Source organism: Eurosta solidaginis, chromosome 4 (genome assembly GCF_040869045.1).
Source record: "Eurosta solidaginis isolate ZX-2024a chromosome 4, ASM4086904v1, whole genome shotgun sequence".
NCBI classification, from domain to species: Eukaryota; Metazoa; Arthropoda; class Insecta; order Diptera; family Tephritidae; genus Eurosta; species Eurosta solidaginis.
In genome coordinates, this window is record NC_090322.1 from 52,044,406 (window position 1) to 52,058,040 (window position 13,635).

At 34.8% G+C, this 13,635-nt stretch overlaps 1 protein-coding gene across 8 annotated transcripts in view; it reads right to left on the reverse strand.

Moving 5' to 3' along the window:
• Window positions 1-1,713: 1,713 nt before the first annotated feature.
• Abca3 (ATP binding cassette subfamily A member 3) overlaps window positions 1,714-13,635 on the reverse strand; it is an 84,511-nt gene continuing 72,589 nt past the window's right edge. For 6 of the 8 annotated variants that reach the window (XM_067781584.1, XM_067781581.1, XM_067781583.1 and 3 more), the window contains one exon: window positions 1,714-6,300. In XM_067781584.1, the coding sequence (XP_067637685.1) occupies window positions 6,141-6,300 (160 nt within the window). In that variant the 3' untranslated portion in view covers window positions 1,714-6,140. Of the gene's footprint in view, window positions 6,350-11,268; window positions 11,629-13,635 lie in introns of those variants that run through there. The other 2 variants (XM_067781587.1, XM_067781586.1) reach the window with 2 other exon arrangements.

Genomic DNA, 13,635 nt, shown 5'->3' on the forward strand with positions numbered 1-13,635 from the left:
TCCCGTTAGAGGATATTGATGACAATTTGTGATCGGTCGCGGCTATTAGGTGGGGCGAGCATTGCTACAACAACAACAACGTTCTCCCCAAAATCAAAATCCCCAAAAAAATTCCCTAAATCAAAATCCCCAAAATCAAAATCCTCAAAGAAAAAATCTCCAAAATCAAAATCCCCAAAATCAAAAACCCCAACACAAAATCCCCATTTTATGTGTGAAATAAATTCAAATTAGGTTTAAAATCGCCGCGACCAAAAAAGGCTAAAAATCTATACCAACTTTCTGCATTGGCGGCCTTCGGCCGCGCTTATAAAAAATGACCCTGGGCTACGCCATCCAAGTCCGGACGTGTGTCATAACCGTTTGGGGATTTTTTTTTCGGGGATTTTGTGGCACTCCCGTTTGATTTTCTAGTGATGAATGATAGACGATCAACATTTAACATTCAACGAACAAGTGACGTTGCCACAACTGCTCAAATTTTGACGAAGAACGTGATGATCTGTCATAAAAAGGAACACTGCAGCTTGAACACACCCTCACACTTAAGGAAGCAATCTGCATGGAGTAAATTGGAAACTGTTGTGCAATGAAAATGCTTCAACAATGTTTTGAATATGGTGAAAAATCACGACGATTTTGAAGATCTTTCCATTAAATATGAATGTGGAGAATTTAGGGGAAAGTGCAGTCAATCGTTTACTAAATTTGAGCCATGAGGTTTGTGCTTTCAGAGACGTTGACTCTAGAAAATTTGATTTTAATAAATGTCTTTGCTGTTTGAGCACACTACTTCCAACATTAGAGAATGAAACGAAGATGCCAAAAGAATGCAATGACATTGAAATACAACAATTGTCCGACGATGATGACTGTACTGCGTAGCCACAAAAGACGATTTTTAATAAAGATTCAGAATGGAAAAAGCTATGGAAATACGCTCTTTCTAAGGTGTTGGAACAAAAGAAATAGTAAAAGCGAGTTACCGATTTTTTTCGAAAATGAAGTCCACCTTTTTCTTGAAATTTGAACGGATATAAATAAATATGTATATCTATAACCATTATACAACATGGGTTTAGTTGGAAAAGTAAATTTTAAGTCTAATGAAATTGATTTTTTTTGGCTTTCGTAAATATGAACAGCCCTGTAGTGGAATTCACTAACTTTTTTAACCACAATTGCCATCGCTTTATTTGCGAATCGATAACTATAACGATTTCGTTATTCAGTAACTATTTTGTATCGGTCGGTATTTGTTTATCGACGATCAGCTGTGTTGTTAAATAAACGGGAAGTAAATTGGCTGCGTTAAAAATCACGAAATTAATTTCTGCCAATTTTAGTTAAAAAAGAACATCGGAACTTTAATTAAATAATTTCAAACACGAAAAGCTGCTTTATAAATCAAATGGCATTTAAGTACTTGGCGTACGTTTTATCACAAGATGAAGAATTACTAAGTCCATCGCCAGTGGACAGACATCTTCTTAGAGAAGTAGATAACCCATTCCACTTGAATGAAACGGAGTTTCGAAAGCTGTACCGCTTAATCACACACTTGGCTCATGATATTATTGCTCAACTTGATGATCAATTAAGGGGTACAAGAATAACTGCGATATCAACAGAGAAAAAAAAGAAATTAATACTGCATTTACTTACCTTTTGTTAAAATATGTAAAAACTTGCACAATAATAGCTTTCAAAAGCTATTAGTATACGGAATTTATTTATTTTTAGCATTCCTTTTGTGTTTTTCGCTATTTTTATGTTTTGTTAAGCTGTGCTGCCACATTTCTACTATTAAAACGAAATTTAAATATCATTTATTTCGAGCCGTTAAACCTAAGTTAGTGAATAATACAATCGATAAGGCAAGCAACAAAATCGTTAATTAAAATCTCGACAAATCGCATCGTCATAAGTTAGTGAATTTCACTACTGGTTTTAATTAGTTCATAGTATCGCGATAAATGTATATATAAAGCTTTTCCGATTGGCTAGTACTTGATTATAGTGAATTATAATTTTTCTATTTTAAATATACTGAAATAATAAATTAATTGATAAACAAAGTTTAATTTAATACTTTCTTGATTTTTTTTTAATTAATTAAAGTACTTCGTATTGAATTATTTTTAAAGTACATAAAATTATAAATTAGTTAAAAAGTTAAATACATACATTTTTCAAAATTCTGCTGCTTATTTAGTAGAAATCCAATTACATTACAATTATACTTAAATTACTGAGTAATTGTAAAAAGCTATCTACTCCTGGGCTCACCAACAAAGTGATTGATTACTTTATTAAGATTTTATGAAAGCTAGCTGGATTAAGTAATCTCTTCTGCCCCTATTACGGTTTACAACACGACTCATTTGGATTGTAATTGACATAGATGAATCTTTGGTAATTGAAACAACTCATCTTTAAAACAACTCAATTCCTCTTTGGCATTACGAGTTACAACTAATTTCACTTGAAGTTGAATTGATGTTGCCATCTTAAAAAAAGTGATGATTTGACAGATAACTCAACAGCTGATAAATTTGTGGCGAAAAACTGGAAAAATCTACGTGACCGATCAAATCCCTTGGGGCTACGAAGCACCAATTAAGAAAAAGTTGTGGTCAGTTTTTTTGGAATCTTCGTAAATTACTATCGGTTCAAAAATTTCGCTCCTTGTTAAACGAAATGAAGGACCATTTCCACAAAGGTGTTCCAGGTATTCTTGAGCATATTTGTGCAAAGTGGATTAAAACCCAACTTCTGGAAATCGCTTCTAAATAACAATTTTTTTCAACGGATGTTTGGTTATATCTAACCTTGTTTTTTCTGTAATAATCTATAAGAGAGGTCAACTGCTAACATAAATAAAATAAATGTAAGGCGCGATAACCGCCGAAGAGATTTTAGGCCAAACTTCTCTTAAAAATTGCGTCGTGTTCCTTTTTTCAATTTTCCCTACAGATGGGCGGGACGTGGCCTATTTGCTTTTACGCCGACTCCGAACGGCATATAGAAGGCATATGAGTTTTCAACGAGAAGCTTTACATGGTAGATATACACTCGGGGGTCTTGCCGAACACTACAGAGCGGCGAGCCCGCTTAGACAAATTTTCTTCTAATTGAAAAAACTTGTTTCTAAAATTTTGATGTTGCTTTGCACGGGACGTATACCCAGGATCTGCGGTGTGGTAGGCGGAGCACGCTACCATCACACCACAGCGGTCGACTACCAACACGCCGCCATAAACATCGGACGACATCTATCGCGTTTTAACCACAATATTAATAATCCGAAGGCGAAAAAAATCCGCTTCTATCAAACGATATTCACGAGAAACCGGCACAGACCCTTCACCGCTCCGAAGCTAGAGGTGCGATCTATAGTATTTTTGCACATAACACCTTTCTGCATTGGCGCCTTCGGTCGCGCTTATACTTAAAAAAATAACTTAGGTGAGTCCAACACCGGTTTGAAGATCAAAATTTTATCCATACAAAACACCTTTCTATATTTTTTGTAAGGTTGGACCTATCGAAAATTTGAATAACATTAGTGGAATGGGGTATCTAAAGATGCGTAATTATATCGGAATTAAGAATCCAATCCCGGCAGTAAAGTTTTCCATCCGTTCAATAGTTGTTCGCGAAAAACAGTACTATAGCTACTTCATACAATACAGCTACTACACTATTTTGTACCAAAGTAGTACAACGAATAGCCTTTACAAAAAAAGAAGATAGAGCAAGCATTATGTTCAGGTGATGGCAGCTGTGAACAAACAGCTGATACATATCTTTTCAGATGTCAGATTTGGCGTCTTTGGCAACCGGACTTGCACAGGGTTGTAATGCCAGCTGATAGATTAGGCAACTTCAATTAACATTTTTTTTGATGGCAAAATTTCAACTGAAAGAGAGTTGACTTGTAAACCGTTATTATTTTTTCAATCACGCTGAAAAAAAAAGAAAAGTTAAAAAAATTGCATTAGTTTTTACATTTTCCGTAAGTAATTGAAATCAGCTTCTTTGTTGTGTACTTGAGACATTGATAACTCTCTATAATTACTTATAGTTTGTAATTGATTGTATTTATCCATATCTAAGCTATTTATTATTATTATAAAAAAAAGGTATAAAAATTAATTCAGTTTAAGTTTATAGCGCCTGAAGCAAAGTATAAGCTCGCTTTTGTTGAAATTTTTTATACAAATATTTTAATTATGTAAATGTTATTTAACGTCAAAAAAGTTTTGTTTGTTTTGAGACATTTCACATTTTTTATAGATCTTATATGTATATAGGGAAAAAAAATAGTTAAAATGTTTGTGTCATTCCACGTCAAAGTGTGAAATAGTTGGAAACGTACCCTTCTCATTTACAGCAGTTTTTTCAAACAAAAAAATTACGCAAAATTTTAACTACAAAAACACAAAATAAGTTTCGCTATTTTTTTTATAAAAAAAATGTACAAATGTATAATAAAATCAATATAAATTAAAGGACAAGATTTTATTGGAAATTCGCGAAAATTCAAATTCGATACACGAATCTCCAATCAAATTTTAAAATTTTTAGAATTTTACTGAGTTTGCAGTTTTTTATATAATTGAATTTTAGTACAATAAAGTGTTATTCTCAATCCCCTAAAAAATGTCCTGATTTAAATTTTTTTTCTGTCAGCGGAGTTGAGGATTATCTTCCATACAAACTTTTGAATGTAATTTTTTTATGAGGAAGGAAAGGCTCAACTCAGCTCACAAAAAAAATTTGCAAAAATTTGAATTTTTTTAGGATATTAATATTAACACTTTATTGTACTAAATTTTTTTTTCAATGATCTACAAAACTGCATAATCATAAAAATTACAAAAAATTGAAGTTTTAAAATTTCACTATAGATTCGTTTTTTGAGTTTTCGCGAATTTTGCGTAAGATCTTAAAGTTTAGTGTATTTTGATTTTATTACATATTTATACATGTTTTTATAAAAAAAATAGCGAAAATTATTTTGCTTAAAACTATTTGCGTGAGAACTGCAAAAACTACTTGTGCCAACACTTTTTGCCGTGAGTGTATACATTTTTTCGTTTATTGAACAAAAATAACTTAATTTTGTAGCGCCTATTTCTATATTTTAAAAAATTTTAAATTGTTTGTTAATCAGTTGCAGATAATCTATATTAAACGAACTGGAAATTTTAAAAGTATGTAAAACTGATAATTTTTTTTTTTTTGGAATTTTGCATGACAAATACGCACTTTGTATTTTAAACCAGAGCTCTTGAAATTCTAGCTAAAAAATCGATTGTCACTAATCGACTAATTGTTTATATTATATTTGTGACAGATTCAAATATTCGAATAGTTGTTTTTTAGCTTTTCTGCATACTGTTTTCTAAAACGTATTTTGCAGTAAACAATTTTAGTTTTTTTTTTTAATTTTAATAACAAAAAGTAGAATTTATAAAATTTTTAAATTCTATATTCGATGACAAAAATTTTAATTATGAAGAAACTGTTACTATTCGATTTTGTGCATACAAACAATCGAATACTAGCTAATCGATTTTTATTAGTGCAAAAGTTGCTACTCGAATTATCGACTAGTCGATTAGTCGAATAATCGATTGTAAACAAGAGCCCTATTTTAAACTTACAATTTTTTTCTTTGGGGCATTTTGTATAGCAGAAAGCAATCGAAAGTGGTCGATTCGCACTGTTATACGATTTAACATGGAATGACCCAAATGTATAACTCTTCACATTTCAGCATGTTTACAAGTTAAGTAAGAATTTATGCTTATACGTGTGTTTACATGTATGTATGTAATTAGGCACATTTATTTTTATAAATTTATACATACATATAATTTATATTTTGATTGATATTTTGAACCGTCGTTAGCAGAAAACAATATATTTTTTTTTTGTTCTATAACAAATAAGTATTGTAGTTAAGGTACATACATTGACAATTTTCATTTAGACTCTATTCTTTAGCCTTATTGGTTGGCGTTCTGCATACATATGCAATAATTTCGCATTTACAACTTGAGTATGTATGCAAGTAAATTTCAGATTGTGCAAGTGGGTATATATTTGCTTTCTTTTGTTTTATATTCTATTTAAAGGGCGTCTCCTTTTATTTTGAAATGTGTTGTTATTTGGTTGAGTTCATGCTCTGCTGCTTGCACCTGGTATTGTTGTTTGTGTTGTTGTGGTCGCAGTTTGCATTTTCGCATTAATTGTGATTTCGGGCAGCAGTTGCAGCGTTTCTTCTTAATGCTTTTTTTTTATATTTAAAAATATTTTTTTTAAATAATAAAAATTTTCTCTATAATGATTGTTATTTACACAAATACGACAAAAATTACAAATTCATATATACACACATTGTTATTATTGTAATCAAAAGTATGTAAGGGCAAAGACATGCAATTGTAATAAAAAAATACAAACGTTTATATGTAAATATATGGACATGTTATTATTTACAGCAGCATATATGTATGTATGTACGTTATTTATGTTCACACCAGATCTCCAAAATAAGACCTAAGCAATAATTTAAAACGATTTCTCACTGAGAGTAATTCTTATTACCAAGAAATAAAGGTTGCTCTCTGCGATTTATTAATTTTTCGCACTAAATAACTGTTGTTTACGGATTGAAATAAATAAATCATCCTGTTGATTCAAGCTGGGGATTTATTGGAAGCAGTTGAGGGTGGAGCCGTGTGTAGATGTCCACGCAAGTGGGGAAAGCTTCTGATCGCCATTCACCAGGGAATGGCCGTTGGTGTTTCCTTTGAATGCGGTTCAAGTAGCTCAGTACTCTCGGTCGCTTGCAGCCAAGTATCCTCTGGTTAGTCACTGAACATTCGTTTGGTGGTGAGCTAATATAAGAAGGCGACAACCAAGCTAGGCCACTCCGTCAAAATCGCTTTCAGGGATAGTTGGGGGACTTCATCAGCAGGGTCTTTTCACGGCTGCAAGCGGGCGTTTGTCTTAGATCAAGCGGCTTGCTATATAAACGTGTATCATAAATGCCTCATACCCGCCGTGCGGGACCCGCCACGTAAAATTACACTCCTAACTAAGCCACGGATAAAGAGAAAGCCTTTTTTAATGACGACCTCGGCAAACTTTTAAATGCTTACAATTTAAAGGCATGCACCTGGAATGCCCGTCCCCTTAATGGTATTGGTGCCGATTTCCGGCTGGTTGATGTCCTCCATTCGAGAAAGGCGATGAACGAAGCAATGAAAAAGGACAATTAAAAATTGTGAATTTTACTGGAGTTGCCATGCAAATAAGCGCGGTTTCGGTGTTGGATTTGTGCTGGGAGAGAGACTTTGTTGCCAAGTGCTATCCTTCACGCAAGTGGACGAGCGCCTCGCCGCTATCCGCATAAAATAAAATATTTTTTTAAATATCATTCATCTGCGCCCATGCCCCGGAAGGAGAAGAACGAGGAGGTTAAGAAGATGTCCTACGAGCGCCTAGAACGCTCACGATCACTACCATCGCCATTATATAAAAGTCGTGCTTGGCGACTTTAGCACCAAGCTAGGAGAAAAAGGTGTTTTTGGCCCCACGGGTCGAAGTGTTCTGCCTATATAACGAAACCTCACCTAATGGACTGAGTCTGACAGACTTCGCCGGCGTTTGGAACATAATAATAGCCAGCAGCCGGTTTAAGCATAAAGTTATACATCAAGCTACATGGCTATCCCCTGATCGAAATACATATAACCAGATCGACTATATTGTCATAGACGGACGCATGCCTCCAGTATTTTATATGTACACAATACGCGAGCACCTAACAACAACTCGGACCACTGTCTCGTCGCACACCTGCCTATGCGTGGCGAAAACCAAGGAACAAAAAATTAAGGAAAGTTAAACGTCGAAAGGCTGCAATCGCAACAGACTGTCAATGATTTCGGAACTCGTCTCTCGCAACTGCTCTGTGGGAGCACAAGCAAGCCCGACGCAATGCATAACTTTAGCAAGCCGCGGATAAACAACTGGTACCAGTCATAACGCCACCAGGAATAACGCCCAAAAATGTTGCCAAAAATGTTGGGGCAAATTCCTGTAAAAACGAAAAGGGCAACCAATGGTAACCGTTTTATTAGATTATGGAGAAAACACTTCTCTCTTATGGAGAAAACACTTCTCTGTGCTTCTAAATGGAGAGAGCGATAAAATGACTATGAAGAATTCAGAAAAGCGAAATTCAAATTAAAAAACACAACTAGTCCGCGGCCGCTAATGGGTTACCTGGGTAGCTATTCAAATACGGCGGCGAGGTGTTGGTAAGGCACCTCATCAACTTCTATGCTACATATGGTCGGACGAGAGCATGCCCAACGATTGGAATCGAAGTGTACTTTGGCCATTCCACAAAAAGGGGGATCTTGAAAACTGCGCAACTATCGCGGAATCAACCTTCGTAGTATCGCATATAAGGCCCTTTAAATATTAAAACAAAGAACATTATCAGTGCAGATTAAAGGCCTGGTAAATCTACCATCGACCAGATTTTCACTATTCGCCAAATCTAGGAAAAACGCAAGAAAAAAGAATTGATACACATCATTTCGTCGTTAAAACAAATGCAGCTATGTAAGAACTTGGTTTCTCAGTAAAACTTTTACGGCTGTGCAAAATGAGATTGAGCAACACCATCAGCTCAGACAGAATTAGTAAGAACCACTCCGAGACGTTCAAAATTAAACGAGGTTTCAGACAGTCTGACCCCATCGCGCGGTTTCTTTAATTTGATGCTGGTTGCAGAACTTAACCGCTCTGAAATATTCTATTAAAGCGTACAATTACAGGAGTATTCTGACGACATTGACATTATAGGCCCAAACGCTTGTGCCGTAAGTTCTGCTTACTCCAAACTAGAAATAGAAGCGGAAAAAGTGGGTTTGATGGTGAACGAGGACCTGCTGTCATAAAACAAAGAGTGCGATTTGCGCCTTGGCAATACTTCAATGTTGGCAGCCATAATTTCGAAATAGCAAAGGATTTCGTTTGGCGGCCACCGTGGTGTGATGGTAGCGTGCTCCGCCTACCACACCGGATGCCCTGGGTTCAAACCCCGGACAAAGCAACATCAAAAATTTTAGAAATAAGGTTTTTCAATTAGAAGGAAATTTGTCTAAGCGGGGTCGCCCCTCGGCAGTGTTTGGCAAGAGCTCCGGGTGTATTTCTGCTATAAAAAGCTCTCAGTGAAAAATCATCTGCCTTGCAGATGCCGTTCGGAGTCGGCATAAAATCATGTAGGTCCCGCCCGGCCAACTGGTAGGGAAAATCAAGAGGAGCACGACGCAAATTGGAAGAGAAGCTCGGCCTTAGATCTCTTCGGAGGTTATCGCGCCTTACATTTTTTTTTTTTATTTATTTGGCAACCAGCATTAACACAAAGAACAGCGTCTGTCTAGAAATCCAAAGAAGAATCACTCTTGCCAACAAATGCTACTTTGAATTGAGTAGGCAACTGAAAAGTAACGTCCTCTCTCGGTAAACGAAGATCAACGTACCTTCCTACAATATCGTGAATAAGCATGGACCATGACCACATTAGATGAGGCGGCTCTGGGAGTGCTTCTGCTGAAACTTCTGGTAACACTAAGAACATATGTGAAGTCTTAACGGGATCTACTAGTTTAACCTTACCTATCTTCGGTGTTTATCAGTTATGTGCTCGCAGAAATTTTACTTTCTTCCAATTACAGTTATGTATTATGAAAAAAATTTTAATCGGTTGAGGTTATCCAGGAGCTCTGGTATATATGAACAGTCGGCAGTAAAAACAGGATTTATGAACATATCTATCAAAGTACGGTATAAGAATAAAAGGGCAGTTAAAACGGGACTTCGCGTTTGTGTTACTAAGATGAGGACACATCGATTCATACAATAAAACGTGGACTTATCATAATTTTCCATAAGAAGAACGCATACCAGATCATTCAATTAAAGGTGAACACATCATGTTATGCATTAAAGGGGGTAGATGCGCATGCACATCATCTAATAGGGAGCTGAGTGCCTCCTTAGTCCATGCGTAACATATTGACGTATTTCCATCAAATTTTTATTGTATATTCTTTGACCGTTTTAGGACTACTTCCGCACTGTTTCGTGAACATTTCGGGACGCCTTCAGGAATACTTTATTAAGTCAATGGCAAAAACTTAAAACTAAATAACAATTAATTCAAGGATCAGATAAATTTTGTCGATAGTAAGACTCAATACGTAACTTAAACAAAGACCTGGGCATTGCAAAGTCAAGATTAAACCTTCTAGAAAGATTATTAAACTCTTCGGGGCCTCTTATGAGACGGCCAAAGCTAAGCTAATTGGTTCTCAGAACTTCGACGCAGTTTTGTGGTAATTTCAGCATCACATGGATTATTTACGGAATCATGCCGAGACTATTTCGGGACCAGTTTCGAACAATTTCAGGATAACTTCTGATTTATTTTAGATACTATTCGAAACAATTTTTGTACCGTTATAGGATCACTTCGCGATTATTTTTGGAACTATTTCAGACCACTTTCTAAAATGATGCCTAACATTGTCCCGAAAGAGTCTTGAAATGATTTTCAAGTTTTCTAAAAATGATTCCTAAAATAGTCCCCAAGTGTTCCTGAAGTCGTTCCGAATTAATCATGAAACAGAGCGAACTAACTAACCCCAAAATGGTCCAAGATTATACGATGCAATTTCAACCCTTTCATAATTTGATCGAAGTTCGTCAAACCATTACGCATGGACTGCAAAACATGATGTGTCCACCTTTAATTGAATGATCTAGAAAAGAACGATGTGTCCACGTTGAATTTGTTGTCATTTTAATCGGAAAAACGAAAAATAACAGCACACCTTTTTTCTTTTATCGCACTTTGACGGATATGTTTGTAAAGGGCCAATTAATGGTGACTTATCCATAACCAGATCAAACAGCTGATCGAAACAACCTTATACAAATCAATGTAATCGACTAATGGTGCCATACCATAACGCTAAAGCCATAACCATATCATAGCCAACCAATTGGTTTTTGGTTTTTCGCCATATCCATAACCTAAAAATATTTGGGTTGAAGAATTTATTAGCTTTTTGTAGATTTTATTTGTTTTGGATACGTTTTGACTAAGAGACTTATTTTTTGTGGTATATGTTTGTAATTTTTTGCGTTTTCTTTATTTTTATGAAATTTTCACGATTTTTAGGTTAAGGCATCTAGTCGATCACAATGGAGATGGTTATTGATATGGGTATGGTGTTAGGGTTAAGGAAGTTTAATTGGCCCTTAAGTTTCTCTTTTGTTCACTCTTAATATACATAAATACCGTTGTTAAACATACCGATCATACTTATGTGTATACAGTGATATCCCTACAAGAAACGCTGATAGTTTTACTAATACACTCAAACTTGTAATTGACAATGCTGATCCTGCGATGACGTAAACATTGATACTCAAATTTATGTAGGTTCCTTTGTTCGCTCACGCATGTCAGCATGTTCCCAACGACAGCCTATAATCATGAAAAAGGACTCAAACTGGGAAAGCTTCGGACACCTAGTACAGAACAAAAGAACATACAGCAGATACCATTATGCATGTGAGACAGATACATAATTCTCAACGGAATTTTATGTATGCGAGAACAGTTTATCCGATTTAATCATGTTGTCACTAGTGACTGTCATATGACAATCAAAGGATTATCACGGTTGTTTTGTTATTTTTTAAATTCCGCCATTTTCAACCGACGAAAACCATATAAAAAATAAGTTTAAAAAATGAAAAAGATAGCATTTCAAAGCTCCATGCTAAAAGAAAAAAAATCGAAAATAATATTAAAAAATACCAAAAGCTGTAGGAATGTATGGGGCGCACTCAAAAAATTGATACGCGAAAAATAATAGTGGTTAATGGTGATTCATTTTTAAATGTGTTTCCGCATGAGGAAAGCGCTCTTCTGTTGTTTTGTTATTTTCTGAATTTAAATTGAACGTTCTGAACTCGAATTCTTATAAAACTATTTATTTTAAACAAATAAGAAACACGTATGCTTTTATCACGTACAAAATTAACAACGTAATGAAATAAAGTAAATAAAAAGCAAAAAGCATTGTTTCATTTTTGGCGGAATATATCAATGGTCATTTATGATAGTATAACAGTCAAACCTGATATCTACAGTAAACTATCATTTATGACACTTTTTGACAGTTAGAGTGTCAGCACTGATCCAGGAAAATGAATTAGAGTGAGCAGTACGGCTATATACTTAATCAGTAGGCCATGTTGGTGTATAAGAAGGAGACAAAAACTCACACGTACACAGTTGTTTACATCACATTTGCGCAAGTCCCCTTAAGTTTGTGATAGAAAGTTTGTATGAGGCGCTGATCGTTAGGTTGACATTGCTGACAATCAGATGATAGTCATATGATAGTCAGTATTCTTGTAGGGATGTTGATGTTGCAATTATGTATGGCCCACACTTCCATGCTAATAGGGGGACTCATGATAGCATATAAGCTTATAAGGTGTAAAATTATATTCATTTACACACGCGGTTATATGAACGCACCTAGTAATACTCTTGATAAACTTGATTGTTTTTCAGCTGTATTATTGCCAAACAAATTTTTTTGATTGTTATACAAATTAAAAAATACCAAGATTAAGTGAAAAATCAAAACTAAACCGCCTTTAGTTGCTGATGTTGGAGATTTCTGATGAAAATGCCGGCTGTAATGTCTGCAAGGTGGCATTCCTTTGAGTTTACCGCGTTTACACAATAGGGGGACTCATGAAAGCATATAAACTTATAAGGTGTAAAATTATATCCATTTACACACGCTGTTATATGAACGCACCTAGTAATATTCTTGATAAACTTGATTGTTTATCAGCTGTATTATTGCGAAACAAAATTTTTTTGATTGTTATACAAATTAAAAAATGCCAAGAATAAGTGAAAAATCAAAACTAAACCGCCTTTACTTGCTGATGGTGGAGATTTCTGATGAAAATGCCTGCTGTAATGTCTGCAAGGTTGCATTCCTTTGAGTTTACCGCGTTGATACAATGAAATGTGCGCGTAAATTTATACAAATTGTGTAAATGATTTTTCATACAAAATTTGAAAGCTCGTTTACGCATTAGATACATTTATACTTTTACACACTTTATAAGGCATTTATACGGTTACATGAATCCCCCTAATGAAATGTGCGCGTAAATTTATACAAATTGTGTAAATGATTTTTCATACAAAATTTGACAGTTCGTTTACGCACTAGATAAATTTATACGTTTACACACTTTATAAGGCATTTATACGGTTACATGAGTCCCCCTAATGAGATGTGCGCGTAGATTTATACAAATTGTGTAAATGATTTTTCATACAAAATTTGACAGCTCGTTTACGCACTAGATAAATTTATACGTTTACACATTTTATAAGGCATTTATACGGTTACATGAGTCCCCCTAATCTAAATCAGCCAATGTTTGTTTGGTTTGTTTATTTTTTTTTTGTATTGCCAATTCTATCAATTATTTTTTAAT